The 26877-nt window shown below is 36.8% G+C and overlaps 1 protein-coding gene across 2 annotated transcripts in view; it reads right to left on the reverse strand.

Annotated features, from left to right (window-relative positions):
• The window catches only part of RECK (reversion inducing cysteine rich protein with kazal motifs), a 63678-nt gene that overhangs the window by 10067 nt on the left and 26734 nt on the right, over nt 1-26877 (reverse strand). The window contains exons 7-17 of one of the 2 annotated variants that reach the window (XM_049824129.1): nt 26670-26711; nt 17664-17697; nt 16582-16779; nt 15917-16184; nt 14326-14505; nt 13139-13351; nt 12256-12392; nt 9854-9994; nt 7033-7221; nt 1919-2041; nt 1208-1379 (exon numbers count right to left, since the gene is read on the reverse strand). In XM_049824129.1, coding sequence (XP_049680086.1) covers nt 1208-1379; nt 1919-2041; nt 7033-7221; nt 9854-9994; nt 12256-12392; nt 13139-13351; nt 14326-14505; nt 15917-16184; nt 16582-16779; nt 17664-17697; nt 26670-26711 — 1697 coding nt within the window. The remainder of the gene's footprint in view (nt 1-1207; nt 1380-1918; nt 2042-7032; nt 7222-9853; nt 9995-12255; nt 12393-13138; nt 13352-14325; nt 14506-15916; nt 16185-16581; nt 16780-17663; nt 17698-26669; nt 26712-26877) is intronic. The other variant, XM_049824128.1, reaches the window with a different exon arrangement.

Raw genomic sequence — 26877 nt, forward strand, 5'->3', positions numbered from 1 at the left:
TACCACTGGATTGTGTACAATATGTCCTTATTCCTTCCGAGTGCTGCTGTCCACGTTTTCCTTTTATGTTAGGGGAGACTTGGAAATTCTGAGATTTGAACACTTTACAGGGGAATGTAAGATCTTAATTAGATGCTAAGAGCTTCAGAGTTGTTTTAAAATGAGCATGTTTAGTTTATGCTACATTATCAAACTGACCCAGAAAACCGTATTGTGTACAGTCCTTTACTGAAACTACAAGTTGAGGTTCTAAGCATAATGGTTATTCTGTAAAACTGAAAAACCTCTCTATACTTTCCAAATGAAAAATATAAGAGGTAAGAAGTGTATATCCATAATGCAGCTTTGAAATTCCAATTTTCAATGCCATAATGGCTATTATAGCATCAAGGGATTTAAAGTGCTGAAAAAGATAAAAACCAAAATTGCTATAATCGGTTTTCATGAAGGCACAGTATTACACAACTTCTTATGGTGGCTTTCTTTCAAAACAGAAAAATGTACAAATTCAAAGGAGACTGCAGTATTGCACAACACTGAGAAAATTGAAGACAGGGGCCAATATTATGAGCTACAGACTTTGATTTCTGTAAGAAAGGTCAGATTTTCTTTTCTCCTGACACTAGCACAGAGCATATTTTTGTTTTAATATGTTTGTCTATACAGATTTTGCTTTTTCCAACATTGAAAAAACAGAGATTGTAGAGACACAGTTTTCACAAGATATCAAGCTAATTAACTCATGTGTTCCAGAGTGATCAATATTTTCCTTTTTTAGAGATAAAAAGCACAGATTATTGACTGAGTAAGCAAGACCAACTCCAAGTCTTGAATACAGGTGCGGGTTTCTTTTAAACTACTAGAAGAAGGCGTGAAACAAAGTAGTAAAATGAAACTTATAGCCATTTCAACAAAAGGTGATTCTCTCACTTTTGAAAGTATACATAAATACCCTTTTACTGCTAAAACTGAGATCCACATAATGAATTTAAACGATATAACACTACATAAACAGAACAAAGAACTGGCAGTTATTATAGTCCATTACTAACTATGATAAATAAAAAGTAGCTACTACAGTTATTTTTATTGGAGTATCCCAAAAGTAGAACGTTACTACAATATACAAGACATTGAAAGAAAAAATAAATCTGCTTTACAAGTAGAAGATGCCAAAGAAAAGCTTAAAAACATATTCTGCTTTTACCTCTGATTTTTATTACAAGGGTTAGGGTTACAAGGATCCTTGGAAATACATGATCCAAATTCAAATTGATTGTCCTGGAGCCCAACACAACGAGCTATACATGCACTTGGATACGTGCGTCCATTTTGACCGCACACTGGTACAAACTGATCTACGCAGTTACATGGTAAACCTGTAAAAGCAAAAAGCAACACACAAAACAGGAATTTGGTGCACACTTCTTTTCTATGACAGAAGATACACAAGGGGTCACTAAGATATCTTTGCCTTCCAGTAAATGCAAAGAAGTGCCATATCTTCAGCCACTTCCTCCCTTGTGTAATTTAGCAATGCTGTAGCACATACGCACTTAGAAGTAGTAGGAAGGGAAGTTGGTGCCCTGCCTCCTGGCTAGTTCTACTCAGCTTTCTCCATTTTTTTCCCCAAACTCCTTATCTCTTGTCCTCAGTGGCATTACCCTTTCTCTACCCATTTTTTACATATCACCTGAGATTTTATTTTTCAGTACTGTGTGTTTTGGTTTTTTTTTTTTTAAAAAAAGGTGTGTGTTTTTTCTGAAGTGCAGATTGGACATGAGAAAAATAAATAGTTAAAAGAACATATTAATAACAAATTATCAGGTATTGTGCATTAATACTGTAGAAAGAATTTAGAAGATAATCCTTGCTCTAAGAATATGAAGCTTATGGTTTCCATAGTTCAGAAAGTTACCTGTAAACTTCCGACGTTCATCTTCTGAACTATGCTCAGTTAGACACTGACGCGTAGAACATATCAGGTTTCCAGCAAAACATGAACAGACATTACAATCTATATTGAAGGATGTTCCATGGCCTTAAAATAAAAGAAATTAGATAAATGGACACTATTAATGCAAATATACCAGAAGACTATATACTCATATGTATTACACAGACACTACATTTTTATTATTAATTGTTCCTCTAATTTCCCTTATTCAGCTTATTTTCCCACTGAAATTTCTATCTTTCTTTAGATCTCAGGTTTTACTTTATTCATTTAAAGTCTGTTCACATGTGGTTTTGATTATTTAGTTAAACAAGGAAGCAAGCACTTCATCCTTTCAAAGCCTGTATAAGTTAGGTTTTCTTTTTTCTTCTTTTTTTTTTTTTTCTTTTTTCCCCCCAGAACAATTTAAAGCTGAAAAAAGAAATACACTCAGAAAACTGAAGTAGTAATAGATAAATTCTGGCTAGCAAGCTCGATATTTTTTCAAGGGTAAAGCTTTTGTATAGACACATTCTCCTCCTAAATTAATTTTATGTAAGACTGCTAAACTTTCAGCATCACACATAATGCAAAACTCCTCTGTAGTGCTCATTTCATTCCTTTGTGTGTACTTTTTGTCAAGAGCGAAAAAGCGCCAATGCTTCGCTCCAGTCTTTACTGTTTTGCAACATCCATTATAGTCATAATTTCAGCCTCAACAAGCAGTACAAGTTACAATGCAGCTTTGTCCAAAGCAGGGAACAAGAAAGCTTGTAGCAAAGCTGCACAGAAACCCAGATCTAGATTCAGCGTAAGACACACACAAATACAGGGCTCTATGTTCACCCACTGGTTTTCAGAAAGGAGCCCTTAGTAATACAACTGACACCATCACAGCAGCTTTTTAAGGATGGAGCAACCTGCCGAATTTTTGCATTTTGTAAGTCAGTAACTTTTTCACGCCTGAATCTAAGATCCAAACTGCAAACTTCGGGAATTTTTCTTCAATTTAGCAATTTCAGTTTGGTTTTGTGAACTGTCCATATGACTGCCCTTCACTGTGTTGTATGTTTTATGTCAAATCAATTCATGTTGGTGACTACCAACAAATAAGGCAATTCTCTCTAATCTCTTTTCAAAGGCTTGAAATTAAGGATTAGAATTTTTGAAAAATATTACAGGGGCACAAGGAAAATCCTCAGCATTTGAGCAGTTTGGAAGAGGTACTCCTAGCCAAATGATGGCAGAACAAGAGGGGCTGGGAGAGAAAGCCTCTGTAGCACAAAAAGCTCTGTTTTAACTACAGTACTACTCAAGGAAGAAGGAATTTGTCAGCAGGGAAGAAGAAAAGTTTCCAAGGTTTGAAGGTAATGCCAAACACAAGATCTCTTAGGTGATTCTTCAGAGTAAATAGTAACCGACTTAGGATCCACTCAAAAACTTGGCAAGACGGGTTGGCTTTCACTATCAAAATGTGCGCGCAGCAAACTGTCCTTTTCATCAGCAGTCACTTCATTAACTGGAGTCAATTCACAACACAAAACCCCCAGCATTTGATAAAGCATTCAGGGTTGTTTGGTTTATAGAGAATGGTTTTAAAAACCACAGTTCTGATTTTATGACTAAACCCTGGCTGTTTGCAACCAACATATAAACCAATTAAATACAGTCACTACAAAAAGTCCATATGGTGACCATAAATTTTTCATTATTTGTTTTCAATACATCATCTAATCAATTTGGAATGTAGTAATTTCTATCTTTCATTATATAATACCTAGAGTCTTAATCACCCCACACATTTAATGAGTAATTATAGCAAAAGAGAGGAAGCTGTCTGGTTTTGGTTTTGTGGTGGTGGTTTTTTTATCTTTTTTTTTCTTAAAGGACTACACTTACTGAATACCTACCAGCTACACATATTGTTGTTAGTTACCACAACAAGTGACAGCTGTACACTGTGCAAACAAAATGCAAATACAGCTTCAGAAATTTTTGTGATTATTTTCACCAATAATCTGAAAAAGTGCAGGTTTCTTTGGACAGAATGGTCCATAAAAAGTTTCAGTCACCATTTAAATAATATATTTGCTAATGACTGTATTTTAAAAGCATCTACTTTCATCAGAAACTTTCTGTAACTGCCCACCAAATATATCATTAAGGTTAAGATGTTTTCAGTGTTCTGCTTGCATGAACAAATAGTACCAATATGGCAACTAAAAAAAAAGTTTTAATTATGTTTGACTGACTTTTATCCTCTTTGGATGAACCAAAAAAAACAACCCCAAAACACCCAAACCATTACAAGCTGCAAAAGCATGGAACATTGCAGGCAGACCTTCACGAGTGATGAAAATAATTGTATGATTGATTATTTAGCTCTGCTTGGTATCTTTTAAGAGAAAGAAATATCCCAATTAGCTACTCTTTCATGACTTCAGGGTTTGGATACAATCAGAAAATTATGTTTGTGACAAATGTAACTACAACAAGTGCCTTGCTTCTTAAGATTTACTTGATGTGAAAATAGTTTTTATTACATGGTAAAAAAAGTGACTCTTATTTTGGACTTATCAGGTATCTTTGACTTGCTTTAGTTATGCTTGGACTTCAGTCTGACAATATTTTAAAAGGGCTGATTTACAGACACTAAACAATGTCTAGAGCTGAAATCTGTAACTGTTCACTAGCAGAACATCTCTTCCTTGTCAACTCAAAGACATCAGCTTCAGACAGTTTGCAGCTCAGCACAGACTCCATTTTATACTCAAGACATTTCGGAAGATTTTTCCCTATCTTAGTAGTAGCTTTTTCTTTTCTTTTTCAAAGAGCACAGTGCCTGTTTGCATGACAAAAATATACCTTTAAAGCTCTCAAGCAATGAATAAATCAAAATAAATCCATATCATCTTTTAAGAAGCATCACTTGTCATGTCTCTTTCAACTACTTTGAATCAGATTAGGTAGAACCCAATTAACACCTGTTACCCATGCCAATTTAATCTCTGAAAAGTAACAGTAAAGTTATTTTAGAAAATTAATAATTTAAATCTAAGCCAAGAAAGAGAAAATTAGCATTCCTTTATTGTTAAAATACCAATGCAAGTGGCTAAAATAGATACTTTTTTTTTTAAAAAGGTTCTGTGGATGATAAAGAAAGGTAAACTTAAGTTTATGCAACATAAATGTAGTAAAAGTATAAAAGTTTGCATCAGTGGACACATACCTAAATACGATACATTGGGGGAAGGAATATCAGTTTTTGTGCAAGTCAGAAAACAAATCTTTTAGGATTATTTGGAGTCAATAAACATGTCAACAACAGAAAATCAGGTTGATACACTTTAATACCCAACAGACATATAATAGCTCTTTAACACAGGCTTTCAAGAAAAAAAGTAGATATAGGAAAAAAAGGTGCTCACATGGATAAATAACTGTGAAACAGAATAATGTACAATGAAGGGAGGTCACCTGAGGAGTCTCCACGATCTATGCAGTGGCTGTTCTGTTCAACATATTTTTATGTAAACCAAAAAACTGCAAGTATTTACATGACAAAGTATATCAATAACATTAAGGTACAAAGGACCAAATAATGAAGAACAGTAAGAAAACCTCACCACACTCAGTATCTAGGAAAGGATATATCAGAGGAAATTCATTGTACTGAACATAAAGTAATTCTCTACAATTCACACAATGAGCTATGAGCTGACCATTTCCACTTAAGAACTGGACCATGGTGTTACAATAGACTGCTCTGTCAAAGCATGACCTCAATAGAATAATTAGTAGCCAAAAAAAAATAACATTCAGCATAATTATGAAAGGAACATAATTTTGCTATTATATACACTTGATTGGGCACTTGCATTGTGAATGGTGCATGAAGGTCCAGTTCCCATTTCAAAAGAAAATATAAGAACTAGAAAAAGGTACACAGTAGGGTAATAAATATGATCAAAAGTATACAGCTGTTTTCAAATAAGGAATTATTAAATAGAATAGGAACTGGCTTGGAGAAAAACCCAGAAAACTGAGGAAAATATCACAGAGGTATGAAAGAGGAGGCAAATAGGTAACAATAATTCATCAGCTTTTTCAATACAAGAATTAGGGTGAATCTCATGAACTAAGAGGAACCAGATGAAGCAAACCATCTAGGCTCAAATTAAAAGAAGTCCCTTGCAAACCCTGCCAAAAAAAAAAAAAAAAGAAAAAAAAAAAGAGGGTTTTCAGGCACATGTATCTTAACATGTGGAACTTCTTGCCAGAGGTTATAGCTCATGAAAAAAGTTTCTGACTTTTTTTTAACACATATTTAAAATCCATAGAAGAAAAAAACCCCAACAAACAACAAAACCAAACCAAAACCCAAACCCAAAACCCCATTTGGAGCTAGTAAAGAAACCACTCCCTGCTCAAGGAGTCTGTGGTCTGAAGCACAGAACAGGTTCTGCGAGAATATTCATGGAAAGTATGATTAAATCCTCTCCGCCTTTTCTCATACCCTGCCCCAGACACCTCTGTTGGTCACTGGATATCCAATGCTGTTAAAAGTAGACTGAGAGTACCCGCAAAGTTGGAATCCAGGAAGCGGGCAGCAGTTTATAGTCAGTTATACTGTGCTTAAACCTCAGAACTATGGCATGCTTAGAGATCAATTTGGTTTGCTGTTGTTGCTTTATCCCTGCTGCCTACTGGCTCCTCGCAGAACTTTTTCTGTCCTCAATCCCCAGAGCTCCCACCAAGTTCTTCTACCAGAAAGGAAGCTACCCATTATCAAGCACCATAAAATGCAGGATGTGAGGCAAGTCAGTGACCTTTTGGTTGAAAAATGGTGTACGAAGAACACGCTTCACACAGGACTTTCACTGGCTGAGACAGACACAGTTCAGTATTGATTTAAATAATGGAACCCTCCAGCACATGCAAGAATGAAACAAGTATTATATATAGGGATGCAAACATTAACTTTTGTATTTTCTGATAAACTCCGCATTCAGATCCTCTGGATCTTCATATGTACCTCAAAATTCATTACTTAAGCAGGTGCTGTATAAAGATAAGATTACTGTTCTACTACTTACTTTTTCTTTGTCCTCCAACAATGCATGATTTTTGGAGGTCAACACAGCGCATTTCCATGCAGTTTTCTAGCAATCCACTGTGTCCACAGGTACAAATCTTGTAACAACCAACATCACCAGCTGAGGATGGAACCTGAATAAGTGTACCTTGACGGACAATAAAATCTGAGGCTTCTCCCAGTTTGCAACCTATATACAAGGAGAAATTTTAGCTCATATTTAGTAAATACTTTGTCAACTGCCACTACCAAAAATAACTACTGCTCTTTGACTTGTGAAAAAGCTAAGGTGTTCCTAAAGCAGCTCTGCTCTCACCCTTCAGACAAATTCACTCATTTCATAGAGGCAACAAGTAGTAGAAACAGAAGATAACTTGCTTGAGGCAATGTTCTGAAGTACCTGTAGAAGTGTCACTTCAGAAAAAGACTGGTAATTCCAAAAATTCTCAAGTAATTTCATTTTCCACAGTTCTGTAGTAGTATGAAATGTATGTGATATGACAAATACCACATAAGCTTCATCCTCTCCAATACAGAATCTGAATTGAAGGGTGTCACAAGCAAAGCCCAGTCATTTTCCCTCTCCCACGTATTTTATTGTGTCTTCCTTCCTTCCATGTAACTCTTATGTCAACACTGAAGGACTCTTACAGATAGATGTGGAGAAAGGGAGAAAAAGCAGGAAAACTGGATAAAAAAAGGAATGGAAAAGAAGAAAAAAGGTTTTAAAAATTGTAAGGAAAAAGTAATAAAAGAAACAGTAGATTAAAATTACCCTGGAAGTGATGAACTGCAACAAATCTCCTGAAACTTTAAAACCAATTAAAAATACTGAATTAAAACATAAAAGTCACCTTCCAACATTTAGAGGAAGTAAACTGCCTCTTCAAAAGCTCTGGATGAGCTTGTTTTTAGATCACTTTGAATGACTTTTGCAGCAAGTGAAGACAATACAACCTCTGTAGTAATAATGCTCAGCTTTTCAGAAAAAGAAAAATATTTTGTAAGGGTCACAGAAACATAACCAAAACAATGTCCCTAAGGCTTACAAAAAGAATGAACTGAAGCCTGTCCTCACTTCTAGAAGAGCACAAGCATAGCAGATGTGTGAGTGAGTGAAGCAAACCCCAGTTTTCTTCTCTGTAATTAAAAATCACTGGAGAAAACTGCTGATCAGCCACAGAACTGCTGGAACAAAAAGAGGCTCAGGGAACTGATGCAAGACATTACAGCAATGTTCTCTATCACTTCCTCTAGAGAGGAGGCTGCTTCATGCAATTCAGTTTAAAAATCAGCATTGCTCTCACTTGCTCAGTCTCAACACATGCATTTGAGCGATCACCAAATGCAAGCTTTCCTCTTTGCTTCAAGAACCATAGGTGATCCCTCAACATCACTGAATGATACTTTTTGCTTTAAAGGAAGAGGGAAAGTGGTGGCAAGCGCTACTGGCGTCTAAGGTAGAACAGTGAAAGGGCTGTAGAAGTTGGACATTGTACAGTTGCCCACCTCCTTTTGTAGATTTGACCCTTGTTATCAACAGCATCCAAGCCTGTGATTTCAAAGTTAGATAGCTGAAACTCAATCTACAGGAGGCTTTCTCCCCAGTCAGCTCACATCTATGCATGGTGCAGAAGTTAAGACAACACCTATGTTCTAAAAAAGTACTTCCTAAATGACCACTAATGCCCTTCTAGAGAGGTGCACCTACATTAAAAGTATCCGTGGCAGAAATGCAGTCAGGTGTGTACTGATGCATCCCCAGACATCATCTTTAACAAGAAGCGGTACTGTGGGTCTCGTGGAAGGACAAGGCAGCACAAGATCCATTATTCTTATTTTTGACACTGATTTTGGGAAACAGTCTCCTCCAAACTGTAAGTCTACATACAAATTTGTGAGGGACTCAGAGCTAATCTGCCTTGCAGTTCTGCCTTTTTCTCCCATCAGTGAACTCACAGAGCTGTCAGTCATTAAAGATGAAGTGCAGAGATGCTGCATCAGTGCTGCAAGCTCAAGTAGTAGACAGAAGAAAGGAGAGGCAAATCAACTATGTGCCACGTCCCTTCCTTCCCAAGCCCTAAACCTGGGCACTCTGAATCCAGTGGAGCAGCAACAATGAAGCTCTTTAGAAAGTCTGGGTATTAATTTACTCAGACCAGAACTAGTTACCCATGAGCTGCTGGAGAGATTCTGAGAAGCTGACCTGGTCTAAGAAGCAGCACTTGGAACAATTCCATGTAAGATACCATCTTGAACTTTAATGTAACACCGGAATTGCTGCCAATGCAAATGTCATCCCATGGCACCTTGCATTTGATCAGATTCTCAGAGCTCTCAAAATGTCCTCCCAAGACTGACAGCCTCATTTTCATTAATTTCAAGGCAAGACATAATGTCCATTTATTTCACCAGTAAGGAAAATACTGAGGATATGGGTAATAATGTATGGAAATACAGGGCAATACATGTCATGGTGTCTGCAGAAGCGGTGAGCTGCACTGTATTTGCAGTATTGCATGCTTATAATTTTAAATAGCAGGCAGGCTGCTTAGAGACTATATATGGACATATATTTCTTTTGAAGCAAAACAAGTGATATATCTTCTAATAAGACATTATGTTTCAGGGGACAATAAAAATAGAAACACATCAAGAAATGAAAAAAGCTAGAAGGCAGACTATAGCTTTTGAAAACACAAGATAATTGTGATAATAGTTCTTTTGGGATATCAGCAATTCACTTTAAAACTTTCAACAAAATTTCAGTAACATATGTTTATCAGCAAAATTCGGGTAAACAGAAGTCCAAAACAGCTTACCTGGCACACACAAATACGGAAGACACAGTTCTCCAGATTGACATCCTTTTCTATTTACTTCACATAACTGATTAGCTGCACATGGATTCGGATTACATGGATGTGTAACATCTTCTACAATGTTACCTAAAGAACTTGGGCCTGAAAACAGAATGTATAAGATCTATACTGATTTAAATGAGGTTTATTTTATTTCAGTAAAGCACGGCATTACTTATATTTAGTAAAATTGTATTTTTGACAATTTTGTGAAATATTTAACTATGTTGGTAGAAGCTCGACATTGAAAAGGTAGTTAGCTCGTTTCAAAAGTTTAGTCCTCAATCCTGGAAATAATGACCCAGATGATTCTTCACAAGCAAAATACATTTTCTGTCTTGTTTCTCCAATAATTTTCTCTATATGACAAAAATACAAATTGACAGTGACCACCACTTTAATCAAGAGAAGTCCCACAGTCAGTGACAAGCAATCTGGAAGTTTAAAGTACACTTGATGTTTAGCCAAGTTTGCTATCATTGATAAACTTTTGTTTCTGTTTTCCCTTTAACTCACTAGCAATGTTCTCCTGTTATAAGATTAAGAAATAGGAAGAGAGCATGGAAAAGCAGCAGCTACATGGAAAGAACCACCCAAAGGTTCAACACATTGTCTCTCTGGGAACAATGTCTTTGTTGAGGCATGCGTTCAGCTGCAGCTCTTCCTAACCAAAATTTTACTACTTTTCAAAGTTCCTGGGATTCTGAGAAAGAAATATCAAAATTTAATTTGGAAGGTCTAAAATGGATAAATCCTATAAAGCTAAAAAGGTCTAAATCCTACAGAGACAAATATGCAACAGGAAGTAGTAATAGGGTAGAACAGAAATTGGAAAATTATGTAAAAAGATGCATTTAAATGGAATCTAGAACCAAAACAAAACTTTACTAATACAGCTGTGTTCCACACTGAGGGATAAGACTTGCTAGAAGAAAACAGAATCACAAAACCTTAAGTCTTCCTTATATCTGCTAAACTCGTGTTCTATTGGCCCAAGAGTTAGTTTGGTTTTTGGTTATTCTAATTGCATAGTTAAAGAACAGAGTTTATGCATCAGGGAAAAGTGTAATTTTATACATCAAGAACTTGTGCTCTAAATCATGCTATTGTTCAAGTGACATTTATTTGAGATAAGTCCTCCCAAGCATGATCCAGCTTTTTTCCTGTAAATAAATAGTGCTAGTGGTTTTATTATTATAGTACTTTTTTGACATGTGAGATGACTTCTTGAAGAACAGAGTTTTCTTAAAGTAAGAATAACTAGTCTATTTTCAAGTAGGTAAAAATTGAAATTCAACAAGCCAGATTATTAGATGATACAGGTTAGCATACTTGCACTGAATAGATGAAGTCCCCAAAAGAGAGGCGTGGTGGGTTAGCCTTGGCTAACAGCCAAACTCCCACCCAGTCCCCCCACCCCAAAGGGATGGGGGTAGAAAACAGGCAGAACAGGAACAGAAAAGTTCATGGGCTGAGATAAAGACAGGGAGATTCTGTAAGAATTACCACTGCAGACAAAACTGACTTGGCTTAGGGAAAGTTAACTAAATTTATTGCCAATTAAAATAAACATCCAATTACAGATTCAGGTAACAGGAACAAAAAGACAAACATTACAGCAACTCCTTTCTTCCTCCCTTTCCCAGGCTCCCCTTCCCTCCTTCAGTCCAGATTTCTCTGCCCCTGCCCCAAATGATGCAGCGGGAATTGGGAAGGGGGCAACGATGGTGACTATGATCAGTACGCAGCAGTTTCTCTCTGCCGCTCATCCCTTCTCACACCTTTCCTCTGCTCCAGCATGGGCTCTCCAGGGGCTGCAGCTTCTTTCGGGTATACCCACCTGCTGTGGCACGGTGTCCTCCCCAGGCTGCCTTCTCGGTATCTGCTCTGCAACAGAGCAGCTCCTCTCCTCCTGCTCCTCTGACCTCCGTGCTACCTCTGTTGTTTCTCACTCTTCTGTTCCCTTCTCCTCCACCTGTCTGGCACTTTTTGCCTTAAACGTGTTTTCACAGAGGCACCACAAACTTTGTGAAGTGGCTCTGCTGTGGCCTATAGTGTGCCCACTGGCGAGTTGGCCGTGTGTGACACCGTGCAGATCCCTGACATCTTCCCACACAGCCCCAGCCCCTGCAAGCTCCACTGCTACGAAAACAACCTTGCCACATACACCCAGTACAAGAAGGAATAAACGTAATGAGCTATGGCAATTGGAAAAATCCCATTTTCTCTAATACGCTAAATAAAACATCTCAAATCCAATACAATTTTCTTTAAAAGAAATAATGAAAATTATTAAAAGTAATGATAAGCATTCAAAGTATCTTGGTTTCTAATTTTGTTGCATAGGTTATGTTGATACTTACTCAGGTATGTATCCAATGGGATACAGTTCTCCAAGTCATCTGTTGGAGATAAGAGCTCACAAATACTCTCAGCTGAGTGGCCTTCAGGGAATTTATTATGATCTCCACATTTCTTCAGTATTTCCACACAATCTGATCTTCAGATAAAGAAAGAAGCAGAACTTCATGAGCAGTACTTGAAGAAAAAACGGTCTTGTTCGAAAAAGATCTCTTTCCACAATCTTCCGTTCCCCAAATCCACAACTTTCCCCTCTGTGTCACAACAGAGTGTTTTTATATATGTATGTATATGCTACATTTTACATACAGGGGGAGGAATAAATTTGTGACACAAAGACAGGAACTATTGCTTGCACTACTCTTCCTCTACTTTGGGCTTGGTGATCTTAATTTTCTATGGCATCATATGTGTGTATCTTTCAAGATCAAGCATTTCCTTGATTTACTCATGACTAATATGGGTTGAACTCTACCTCACTACCTGTACTATTAACTGGTCTCTTTTCTACCCAATCACCTACTTTCAAAAAAAATTTTTGTTTTTAAAACAACTTCATTTTTTTAAGACCTTTCTGTCAGCCGAAAATCACCAGTAGGTCCCAAAACCGATAAAGAGGAAAGGTTTTATAGACAGAGAGCCAAAAACCCCAACAATAAATCAACTTTACAATAGAAGCATATGCATCCATCTCATTAACAGGCAAGCATCTTCCATTCAGTGATTGAGATTCAAGCAATGGCAACTACACAAGCTCATATTCTTTCCGCGTTTGCCTTGCCATGTCTTCCTAACATAAGTCAAACAGTCCTACAGCAGCTTTTTCATTCTCATTAAAATCCCTAGCAGAACCTCTAAACTGTTTTTTCCCCCCACAGTACTTACTTGCAGATAATACTTCCTCTTGATTTGCTGTGGCAAGGTTTAATCTGCAGTGAGCAGGCAATTGCCTTCCACATTTCTGGTTGGCATTTTTTAATATCAAGCACGGGAATATTTATAAAGGGCATCTTAATACTCCCTTTTTCCCATAGCTTCATGTCATTCATGGCTCCCTGGTCTGACTGAGTATTGCAGCTCCTAAAGAGTTCTGTTGGTCTTAAAAGAAGAAGATAAGATATGGCATGTATACAAGAAAAAAAAATAATACACCACACATTTTACCTTTCACCGTATGAATTCTACAACCTTGATATGGCTTGCTTTTTTTGGTATAAAAGAAATTAATCCCTTCCACAGATAAGCCAGGTAAAAATCAATTTGCATTTTGTCTTTAAGGAAAATAAACTCTTTAAGACTCAAGGCTGAAACTCCCTTCTCACCCCTACCTCTTAGATCAAATATCACCTAAATTTTTCTGAATCACCTAAATCACCTGAAGAAAGTTGACTTAAAAGCAAGAATCATAGATATCTGTGTGAATGTTTCCTGGTGAATCACTAATGCAAGTTGATTTATCATTTATATTTGCTCAGGCTGCATCTATCACATACGTGATTCTACCACTCATATAACACTCATGCCACTGTATACTATTTCAAAGAAAAGCCAGAGATCTCCAATAGCTAACAAAGTTTTAAATGTTTTTTTTTTGAAACTCAAACTATTTAATTTATAACCTTGCAATTACTAATTCAGACACCACTTAAATCATGCATTTTGCCCTATAGAGTATAAAACCACAGGAATATCTCTGTAAGAAAAGGAATTTTGAAAGAGTAACATGTAAATTTAACAAGCATTTTTACCTTATTTGTAATACAAAACATTCCGGTAATCATGGATTACTTGCCTATACAGTAAGACAGGGGACTATGCTGCTAATACATGAATGACATTTTACAAGTTCATGGGTTAGCTTTTATTCTTGTAAGTTTTGTTATGCCTGTTGTTAAATACATTTCCAAAAGTTTATTCTAAAGAAAAACTATTTATTTTTAAATTATCTAAAAAAATATTTGCAGAAAGACAGCTACATACAATCTCAAAATAAGCCTGAAAAACATTTTATTTTATTTTTTCAATCAAAGCACAGGAATTCCTTTAGAAAATATTCAGTGTCTCTCTCCTACCTGTTATTAAAATTAGTGCAGTAAGTAAGATTTCTACAGCCCAGCTGACAAGGTTCTCGTACATCTGCTAAACAGGTCAACATGGAAACTTCAACTGCATTATACTCACAAAAGCGATCAAATTCTTGCCAGCTCTGTGAATTGCCCCAGCTCGTGCTATAAAGTTTAGTGCAGAGCTCTCTGGGAAAAAAAAAAAATAGACAAAGAAAATAAAATTAAAATAACAGCAGTTGTTCAGATATAGCAGAGCCTATCATTTCTTTGCTGATCACAACAGCCACTTCACTGTTTTCTAAGTTTTCCAGTTTTGCTTAAGAATGCTAGCAAATCTTTAAGCTAGTAAGACTGAAAGTCTTCAGAATATAAAGCTGCGATATCCAACAAAAATGTAATAGCTGGAAACCTGAACTAATGACTTTGAGGCGAGAACTACCCCAGCTAATTTTACCTGTAATAAATCTAGGTTGACATGATAATGAACAACTTGCAATCCTATCCTTCAACTTCATATCACACCTTCTCCTCCTGCAGAAATGATTGGCAAGCAAAATACATTTCTTCTTTTGCCCTGATGTTTGAAACAGGTGTACCATTTATTGCTTGTGTTTGGGATGTTTCCTAGTGTCAGCAATACCCAAGCCGCTTTGATCCCAGCAACATCCTACGAGATACAACTGTTCCCATCCCAGCCGAAGGTATGGAACTTCACTGTACTACTACAGTCTACTGCATATCGAAAATGCGAGGGAACGATCAATTTTTAGAACTCATTGTCAAAGCAAGCAACTAAAAAATATTGCATCAACTGCCCTATGGTACAACGTTCTAAGAAATAACATAACTCCAGGGCTCTACTGCTAAACTCATTGTAAGATCCTGCTGCATTCAGGATCTGTTGTTTTGTTACTGGAAATTTTGATACCAAAGGAAGCAACAGCTCAAAAATCAATGTTTGCAATTTATTTTGACATGTTGATGCATTTAAAATGCAATAATGATCTATTTTTAAAGTGGACAGACAACCACTCTAAACTAAAAATGCTCCAGTTATGCTTATTTGCAAGCGTGCAACTATTTGCTGAAAACATTTTTTTTTTTTTTTTTAAAAAACGGAATAGTTAGTTCCATTACTTAGTTATTAAATAACCTATTTTTCATTGACAAAAATCCAAATAGCATCTAGTAAGGAATAAGGTTTAAACATGCAGCAACAAACTACTTGGGAGTTTGTGCAGTTCATTGTCCCCTCGTCTTTCTTTAGCATCTGGTTAAGGCCTCTTCATCTTGTTGCAATATTGGCTATTATGACCACAAGTAAGGTATAGGTTTCAGTAACTTAGTGTGTCTGCTATAATAAGCCAGTGCTAAATACGAGAAAAGTGTGATTCCTCTTATAGAATAGTATTTCTTGAGATACAAGGTAAGTATTGGACAGAATGTGACACCCATCTGATTACCTAAACCTGTATTTTTTCTAAGAATTTACAGAACTCTTTACTTGATGTACGTAGCAAGATTCGGGCAAAAGCCTGATACGAGACAAATTCTGAAATATTTTCACAATTGGAAATGAGGGTAGAGAGATACTGACCTACACGTGGAAGAATTTGCTTTAGAACAGCAATGGAGCTTAGCTCCATCGAGGCCTGTTGAAGGTGGAGGGTGCACGGTGACTCCTGGGTGAACAGATCTTGAACTCTCCAGAAAACATTGCCAAAGTGGATCCTGAGGGAGAGGCATTGTTTTACAGCCTTCTATAAGTCCATCAACAATTTCAAGCTCTGTTTTCATTGACATTAGAATTCTTTTACAAGCAGTCTGACACGCATAGTCTTCTGCTCTATCACAGCAATACAAACCTGTCAAAAAATTAAAGATAGTTAATGATCAAGCATACAACAACCACCAAGATGCACAACATAATAGCCCTCAGAGAAAGAGTGCTATAAGAAGGCTTCCTCTCCTGCCCCCCCGCCAATAATTTCAAATAACATTGCTTCTTTTAAATGCAAACAGAATCAACTCTAGAAAAAAACCAACATGTAGCATTAAAATAATAAAAAAACCAACGCACCTACAAACAAAACTTATCATTATATAAATTTATATAATTACAATTATTATAGAAATACATTAATACAATTTAGACAATAGACTTATACATTAACACATTTTACATAAAAAGTGCATACAATCCTCAACTGTTTTCAGTATTTTTTATAACTTTCAGTAAAGAAAAATTTTTTTTATACTTACTATCTGTAGGATTTCTCATTGGATACGACTGTGTATAGTTGTTCACACAGTGTATTAGCTGAGGGCTAATAGATGCACAATAATTTTCAACTGCTTTAATTTGTGAAGGACCAGGAGAAGAGTCTGTCCGAAAAATTGCTTGACAATATTCTCGACAGTTTGTATGATGACCTGCATAACTGCAACAGACTGACCCCACTGGGGAAACAAACACACACACAAACAACAGAAAATCTATGGGTTCCTACACAGAGAAATGAAGAAATGAACATGTCTGTACCACACTCAATGATGCTCAAGGTATTACTGTAAAAAAAAAAAAAAGAAAAAAGAAAAAAAAGAAGAAATTCTTCTATGCTCTATTAAAATAATCAGTCTACAGAATGACTGGGAATATCTGTAATGAGCCAAATTACATTTATTTGTATGGCTGGAGAAAAAGTCCCTAAAGCTGTCCTGAACTCAAGTTCAAGACACCATCAAGCCAGCTGAATTTTACCTTCTGCTATTCTGTTCTTACTTAAAGTAACCAGACTTGTCTTATAATTGAATTATTAGACAAATCTTAATAGTAAACAAATAAATGAGTAGTATCCTAAAACTCATTCAAGAAAATAGATGGTATTGTGATTCAGCCATTTTTGATAATATGATTAAATACAGTTCTTGAGAATTACGAGAATTACTTCTGAAACACGGATTTCATTCTACATATAGACAGACATCAGACAACAAAACACTTGCACGGTGCCAGACTTCACCTATGCATTTAATTTGGTTCCTTAACACTCATTAAATGAACAAAGCAGAAGGAAATAAATGAGCTTCTAAGCAATAATCAAAACAGGACAGAAAAAACAAACAGATACACAAATTAAGAACTGATACAAATTATATGAACAGCCCAATCCCCTTATCCCTTGACCAAGACAATTTATGCATGTGGGTTGCCCTTCTATGGAACTCAATCCACGTGATCTGTGTATATGTCCACCCACAGAATTTCGTACATTTTAGAGAAAAAAAGGATAGAACAATATAAAAGAAAAACAAAAAAGACAAACTATTCATTACATACTTACTTTCATTTCTGTTAATACAACTAAAGAGAGCATTCTGAAATCAAAACAAAAACAGCGTTACAAGCCGGAAAAGTTCAAATAAATATTTAAGTGTCCAGTCATTTCTTATAATGAGCTAATAAATCTAACTTCGTTATTATTTGTTCCAATTAGATTGGATTAAAACAAAGACACTATACAAAACCACTGAAAGTAGGAAATTAAAAGATCAGGGGTCACCTTAGCTCTGTGTGCACTCGTAATAAAATAGTTAAATATTCAAGCAAGTAATTAGGAAGGCTTCCCTGGACTAACTTAGAAACAGCATGCTGTGATAGGGTGTCCCGAAATGTTTTTGTTTTGGTTTTTTTTTTTTAATGACACTAATTTTAAAGACTCTATGTGGAAAAAAACCACCACCAAAACCCCCCAAAACTCTGAACAGATGCACACATGCAAATATAAAAATCTCAAACTATCTCAACAATATACCTCAAAAGCTAAAGCATGCCACTGACTCCCTCAAACTGCAACCAAAAGGTAAAGTTGTGGGATATACATGTTAAATAACAGAAGGAAAATACATACAACCCTGCTGTTTTGTTTCAGAGGACTCTAATCCACAGAGCAATCACAGACCCGTAGAATATTTCGGGTTGGAAGGGGCCTTCAAAGGTCACCTAGTCCAACCCCCCTGCCATGAGCAGGGACACCCACAACTGGATCAGGTTGCTCAGAGCCCCGTCCAACCTGACCTGGAATGTTCCCAGCCATGGGGCATCGACCACCTCTCTGGGCAACCTCGGCCAGTGGTTCACCACCCTCAGCGGAAAAAAATTCTTCCTTGCAGCTAGTCTGAATCTCCTCTCTTTTAGTTTAAAACCATTACCTCCCGTCCTACCACAACAGGCCCTGCTAAAAAGTTTGTCCCCATCTTTCTTACAGGCCCCTTTTACTGAGAGGTCACAATAAGGTCTTCTCGGAGCCTTCTCTTCGCCAGGCTGAACAACCCCAACTCTCATCTTTTCCTTGTAGGAGAGGTGTTCCACCCCTCTGATCGTTTTTGTGGCCCCCCTCTGGATGCACTCCAACAGGTCCAGGTCTGTCCTGCGCTGAGGACCCCAGATCTGGACGCAGTACCGCCGGTGGGGTCTCACCAGAGTGGAACAGAGGGGCAGAATCCCCTCCCTCAAGACTACTGCACTCTTGCCCAAAACAACCACGGTCTTCCCCACACTGAAACCCCCATATTTCTTCTTAAAAACCCCAGATACTGCATGTAAGCTTTCCAGAACTCCGTCACGAGGTTGAAATTCCGAAATGTAGCTGCCAATTATCAAAGACTTTAAAATTGCATGATTGTGAAAAAGAGAAATTTGAACCCCCTCCATGCCTGACCTCCATGCTTGTCAGAACACCAGATTATAAAAAGTGATCAAATACATTAATATAGTGAGAAAACACAATTCCCATCTTCATAAAGTTCCTGATCTCCTTCATTTCCCCTATCCCCATCATTAAACAAATTTGTATTTTACACAGCATCTAGAGAAGGAAACAGAAAGACTGTCATACTGATCCACAAACATAACATGGGATTAAAATCTTGCTCCAGTACAGCAAAATATCAGTTGTGCCACTACCTCTACCTAAGAAAAGGAAGAGACCTCAAAATGAAGACCTAACTTAAGATCAGTAGTTCACCAGATTCTTCATCCACATTAGTAATTAGTATTTACTGCATTGCAGAGAAGTGGGTATCCCCAGTAACCTTTGGGGTATTTTTGTGAAAATTTGTGAAGGAAATACAAACATGTTAGGAATCATCTTGATTTTTTTTTTTGTCTTAGAGATTGTTTAGAGTGCAGTTTGTTTTTCAATTCATATTCTCTACCTGCTTTCTTCTCAGAGACCATTTGAATCAATTAATCTGTTTTGCCAGCATCCTTATTTCCCCCACTACCATCTAGGCAGGATTACAGAGAAAAGCAAAGTAAATATCAATGTAATCAAATCTCCCAGTAACTCATAAAAATACCAGTAACTACAACATCTGAATGCTGAGGATTTCCTCTCAAGCAGCTTGCTCACATTCAGTTATGCCAAACACGGGAGGGTAAACGCAGAACAGCACTGTTCACAGGAGTGGTACAAACAGGCAGTCTCATCTCTACTAGACAGCTCCAGTATATAACCCACGCTTTTTGTGCCCTTTCCCTTACCTACTCACCTTCAGACATCTTAAATCCTGACACCAGGATCAGTAAATATTATAGAGTCTCAACTTCTTATTTCATTGAAGTGCTACTCATTAAGCACATGTATTCCACTAGAGGATCTTACAATCCCACTTTGCCTTTTCTAAAATTTTTTTCCTTCATGAAAGTTTTTTAAGTACCCAAGTAAGAACATGATTCTTTTTTAAATGTTGTTCTTCATTTTCATAGCTATCTTCATCCTCTTTTCTGTTGTTCATTTACGAATAAGCACTTCAGATCACACATTGGCTCTCTATGCGTGAATTAGCATTCAAATGAATTAACATTCCTGCATAGACAGTTCTGATGAAAAATCCAAAGAGCCCAAAGCATTACTTACTGTACCAGAAGATAGAAGACTCACATTTTAAGCTGGATTTGAAAAGCCTCAAGCCTTGATGTTTCAGTTTGTATCGCACCATTAATGATTTTATTCTATGCTGTAAATTAAATCACACGTTCCAACTTGCCAATTACTCTTTATGTCACGTAAGTCATAGCGCCACAAACCTGTTTTTACAGTCTCACAATTACATAATCTTTTGGATAATATATTTTTGGATAGTGAAATATGTTAACAGTCAAACACAAGATTTTAAAAAGGACAGTCCCAATACTGTAATAAGCAGTGTCATTTTCTTCTATTTACAGTCAGAAATAAATTTAAATCACGGGTAAACCATGGCAGACGTGGCACTGAAATAATGACCATAAGAGAATAAACACAAATCTAACTTGAAAATGTAAGTTAGTTTTCCATGAACACCAACTACTTGTAATTTTAGTGATCATGAATAAAAGCACAGGTCTATTGAGAACACCTCACACAAAAATTCAAGAGCCTGCCTTACATAAAAACAACACCCAAACCCTCACAAAGTAACAATTCAGACATTTTATTTTCATTCTTCAAATATCCTTTACCAAATTTTAGCTCTTTTCTCCCAAGAGCACAGATACTGCGCAATTTCTCTGAGACTGAGAATGAATTCGCAGCAACATTCTTCATTCCAGCAGCAAGTTTTCATCTGATTCACTTCAGATTTTTCCTCTTTACTACCCACAAGGCAAATCCTGCCACATGTTCATCTCTAACACGGACGAGGGACAATAGAACCCATGGAAACAGAACATGTAGAGAGAGTCACCATCCTATATCTGTAAAGAACCGATTTATACTGTTGCCTAGAGGCTCATGTCATTTTTATAGCACCATAAATCCTTCTCTATGGATGCCAGACAATGGTTATCAGAAAGTCACTGTTTCACTGTGCCCACCTCGTTTCTTTGGGACCTTCCATGTATGAAGAAAGAAACGACTGTCAGATAGGAACTGCCATACATAACATCACTCTGACCCAAAACTGACTGTCCTCAGAAGCTGCTGAAATTAGACTTCTCCACACCCACCCTGTATCAAGCACTGGAAGGTTGCATACAAACCAGCCAGGTAGAAAGCACCACTGTAATTTTATTAATTAATGCATTGGGATGGTAGAGGCTCCTGAAAAGGCTAAAGTCTGTCTGTCATGGTTATACCCAAGTAGTTGACCATACTGTTAGCACAAACAATACATAAAACCATGATGCAATGCTGCTATAAACCCAGCTAAAAGTTGTCATGTTATTTAAAAGTTGAATGTTACCAAAAAATTATTAAAAAGCAGTTCAGGCCTGCTTTTTAGTGTCACTAGCCCTGTTAGCTCAGATTGCAGTTTATAACCACACACAAACCAGAGAGGAATGTTGAGAAGGTTACAGTGTCTACCAATGCTACTCCTCTAAATAAGGGATCAAGTTGAGACAAAATTATCTTCTTACAGCAATTTTACACATAAGTTTTGGACAGGCAGGATGCCCTAACCAGATAATAAATCTTATTCTTTCTGTACTTCGAAACTATAGTTCCACAGACTGCTTAATCACTCTAATAATGCTCATTTCTGTTAAGAGGAGGTGGTCTTACTTCTCTTTTCCACCTTGTTTTCAACTCTTCTCTCCCTGTTCCCTCTTTTATATGCCTTTACACCAGCTCTGGCGCTAATCATCTTCTCATGACCTGATTCCTCCCAGTAACCCTATTGAAAAATTTTTTCTCACCTCCTAGGAATTTCAATCAGCAATTTCAACAGATGTAATACTAAGTTAGAATAGAATAATCTTTTAGATATCATGTTTTAGAAGGACCTGCCAGATGCCAGGGGCAGAGTAAGGTAAGGAGAACTATATTTGTATGGCTAGCAGTGGGAGGGAACGTGTGGACAAAGGGCAGTTGGAAAAAGGAAGAACTTCATCCGCATTGAGTTGTTAAAGCAACTCACCGTATTTCATGAAACGGTAGTGCCTGTAGCCACCACAGAATACAGTGCTAATTTGGGTGCTGACTTTGCTCTTTGTGTAGGTCTGGACAATTTTTCAGTTTCCCAGAAAGTAAGTACAGGTACACGTGTGGGGAGTGTAGCTATACAGACACGAGAGAATCTTAAAAAATAAATTAGTGTGAAGTCACCTGCTCGTAAGTAAAGCTAGTAAGAGCATTAGACAGTCAGTCTGATTGGAATTACTAACCATAACTTCATTACAGAACACAGGGTTAATGCCCATCTCTAGTGAAGTAGCACCCATATTTAAGAAATCAGCAAATTTTCTGCCCATTCAAGCTTCATTCTGAATCTGCTAGTGAGCTGGCAGAAGAGAAAGACAGAGAAAACAAAGCAAAAGATAAAGCAGAGATACAGGTAAAGGAAAAACAAAATAAAAAACCTCCACAAAAAAACCAAAACAGCAGAAAAGGATGTTCTCTTTAAAGGAAGAACTAAGACATCAAGATCTGGGAAAATGAGGATAAAAAGGCAATACTGTGTACACTCAGAGAGTCTGATACTCCATTTTCAACTTGTGAATAAAATATTAAGTGAACAAAGATGGCAATACTGAAATTTATAAAAAACAAGCATAATGATTTGTTTTACTTGTGCATTAATCTCATCTTTCAGACTTCTCTTTTTTTAAAACCGAATGTTGCTGAAACTGGTAATTGAAGCCATTGAGACTACAAGCAGAAGGAATGGAAAGTGGCAGGCAGACACAGGCAGACACAGGCAACACAGCCGTGTATGCCTTAAAGAAAAGTCTCAAAGACCTTTTGGTGTTATGGAAATTGAAAAAGGCAATTGAAGTTTATCCAGCAGAGAACATTGTCCCATCTTCCTCACCAGAAGCTCCTTGAAGAAAGATTTTAGCCAGTACTGCAGGACCTAACTGGTTTCGCTCTTTTTGGAGCTCATCAGCTGCAGGTAACGGCTCAAAAACCAAAATGCATGCACACAAACACAAATAGAGCAGAACATTTTGCTAAAGGAAGAAGTCTTCTGTATTGTAAGGCATGCTTTTATATTATAAGCCCATTTTTTCTAAACAGCTGCCTCTTGTGGCTTGAATGAAAAGCAACAGCGAAGGTGTTCCTTAATACCAGAAATCAAGAGTATTTTACTAAAAATCAAAGATTTTTTTTTCCTCCCTAAAAACTATCATGATATCTATATTTTCTAACTCTGGCAGAAAAATAAGTTTAGTACTGTTGTCCTGGGCAACCTAACCATGTTAAGTATTTGAATATGGATCCTATCCAATTAAGGCCATCTTAATTTAGAAGTATTACCTACAGTTAACAAATGCACTAGGAAACAAAATGCTTCACTCTTATGAGAACAGCAATGAAAGTCCTGTTAATCTCTCCTTGACTTCATTTAATCTTTTAATTTATCAACAGAAGATAAAGTCAGAAGGTAATGTACTTAGGTTTAGTGGAGTCAGCTGAAGTTTCAATGATGGTGCACATCTGTTAAGAACTTTAAAAACTTCCAGTAATTAACAAGTAAGGCCAAGATTTTCCTCAGTTATGTAAACTGGTAAAGAAGTGAGAACACTTGCACGGTAAGGTAGAACAAAATGACTGGAACTTGTATTTTGGCAAGATCATTGAGTGTTTTATCAACCTTCTTTAAACAGTAGAGAACAGAGACAAAAAGCACCAGCAGATACGATGACAATAATATTGGCTACAATGTGTAGTATATGATCAGAGTCCACCCGGAATTCCTTAGGTAGTACTTCCAGAGGTCACACACAGCCATGTGCCTCAGCAGTTCATTAAAACTGTTTTGGAACCTTTTCCTAACTGATGTCCTAAACAGCTCCTTGAGTTATAATCTATTGTCTCTGAGTAAACAGCACAAACAATTAAACTGCTGACTGCATTTGTCAGAAGGGGTAATTGGTAGCCAGCATTCACTAAAACCTCAGAATACGACAGGATCATATGACCCTAGAAGATACAACAACCCAATACTGTAGCACAGTGAATATTTTTCTGAATCCCTACTACAGCATTTGAAGCTGCAGGCACTGCATTTTAAATTTCTGTATTTAAAAACGGTACGAAAACAAAGTCAGATTAAAATAAACAGTGCTCAAATCTGAGAGCAAAAATACCTTTAACAGTCCAGGAATATCAGAAGTGCTTACTACATGTCAGAAACAGTTTTAAGAGCAGAAGCTAAATAATGGGCAACATTTCCAATTATATTTCGACTGCATGCAGATGTTAATAATGCTCAGCTGCAGCAAAGCTCTCATAATGCCAATTAACTAGAGAAGTTTGAATTTCTTATTTAGTACTCATGAAATAAGAACTGGAGTTCTTAATGCACAGAGGTGAACTCACAGTATGCAGTGTAGAGACTCAAGAACTGCAATCTAATGGAAATTTTAGTATTACCCTTTTCATGCACAGAAGAAAGAAAAGTGATCTTAATAAAGCCTTTACAGCTTATTTCAGGCTTTATAAGCTATTTTCAGTTACTCCTCCAAGCATGTATTCCATGCGGTCTTTTCAAAAAACGAACCTCAAACTTTACACAAAACTTTAAAAAATAGGAAAATCAGCAAATCCTACATACAATCCATACAGTCTCCACTTCTGTTTTTCTTGTTCCTTTGACTATTACCTACCTTCTTTATAGAGGAAGATGAACAGGATAGCAGAAAGCTGGAAGAAGCAGTGAAAGATAGAGAGTTGAGACACATAGAACTAGAGAAAAAAATGAAGATGACAAAATGAGTATTTGAGGAACAGAAAATGGAAAAAAGGACTAGCAGAATACAATCTTTCAAAAGAAGGCAAATAAAGTACATTCCAGTAACACTCAAAAATATTCAGCAAGTTGCGTGAAATTTAATTTCTGTATGCAGCGCTACTTGAAAATGAAAAATGTTTAATAGGCCATGTAATCTCCAATGCACTGATCAAAAAATTAATAGTTTATTACAACATGATTAATTTCCAAAATGTGTAAAGTCTCCAAATTAGAAGAATCACAAGCTCCATAAATATTTACAGTAAGTGTCATCCAGAAACAATCAGCAGAAAAAGCATCTTCAATTAATCTTATAAAAGCTGGCACATCAATGCTAAGGTGATTCTGCTACTGCAAAACCTAAGACTCTGCTTCGCAACTTCAAACTTTGTGACACCTACTGCTTGGAGATTTGTTTTTTTTTGGTTTGTTTTTTTTTTTCCCCACTGCTCTAAACCCTATGCCCTACCCTTGAAGCTTACCTCATTCTTCATGCTCACTAGCTCAGTGGGAAGCTGTGGTAACTCATGAAGTTGCTTCCCTAATCTCAAAAGACTACAGAAAAGTACTATGCACAGTTCAGTCAACTACTGTAAGAAGTTTGTGAAAATCCTCTGGGGAATCCTTACATCAGCATATAAGTAAGCTATTAAAGTTGGTAAGCTATGAGAGTATTTGCAAAAAGGGAATTATACTTTTATATTCTTATTTCAGCCAGTGTTTACTTGCATGTCATGTACTTATATATTCAATATCTCAGTAACAGACTTGAGAGCTGATGAACAAGCAATATGATCTTTATTGTGAACTAATTCTTAAATTGGATCCTCATTTTTAGGGAATGAAGTACGCGTTCTTAAACACAAAGGCAAACGCAGTATTGACAACATTGCATTTATGTGACTCACAGGCTGTTTCTGATCTGTCACCTCTTTCAGTTTTAATAGTCACTCCCTTCCCAGTTGCTCAGCTTCTTCCCCAGCCAACCCAGCTGAGTACAAAGTACGGTACTGGTCACAGACACAGAAGCTACTTACAGAGTACAGAGGGAGCAGGACACATTCAAGGCACCAAGAAATTTATTTATTTATTTATTTTTTAAAAAGGAGAAAGAATGACTAGGGTGTGAAAAACTGCAGGTTCCTTCCAGAAGTAGTTTTTGGAATCTCCTATCAGGCAAAACTTCCTTTAAATTTATACAACCAAGGGGTCTCTTCAGAGCATTGCAAGTACTATTTTTCATGAGTACCTATAAGCTTGGATACGTAGGAAAACCCATTGTCACACAAAATTCTGTAGTAACTGAAGAGCTACCATGTCAGATACTTAATTTCTGTCCCTAACAGTATCTGTATCTACTACTCCTAATGCTCATTAAAAAAAGCTCTTTTTCCTTCTTCACCAACCAGAAGACTGATTCCTTCTTCCATAATTTTTCTCCTTCTCCTTCTCTTTTAGTGTTGCACAGATAGAAAGAGTTAAGGTTTTCTGTACAATAACAGCAAGATCACTCTTGAGTAAGACTAAGGTACCCACTTTCCAAAATTCCAGATAAAAACTGGAAAAAGAAGAACTAGGAAAAGTAAATAAGATGACTATCACCATTTTGTAGTCATTCTTTAATCTCTTACCTTTCCTCTCCCGTTCTCCTTCAACCCATATTGGCCAACCTCCTACAGCAATGCAGAAATCCAGAAAAAAAGAAGGAAACAGACCAGCATAACAGAGGAGAAGCTTACAGATGTTGACAGTATAGCATATCATAGCACGAGAGGAGACAGAACTACTTACAATGGAAATTCATTTTTACAAGAACAAGCTATGGTAACTTCAACAGTG

The sequence above is a fragment of the Accipiter gentilis genome, chromosome 20, assembly GCF_929443795.1.
Source record: "Accipiter gentilis chromosome 20, bAccGen1.1, whole genome shotgun sequence".
In the NCBI taxonomy this organism is placed as follows: domain Eukaryota; kingdom Metazoa; phylum Chordata; class Aves; order Accipitriformes; family Accipitridae; genus Astur; species Astur gentilis.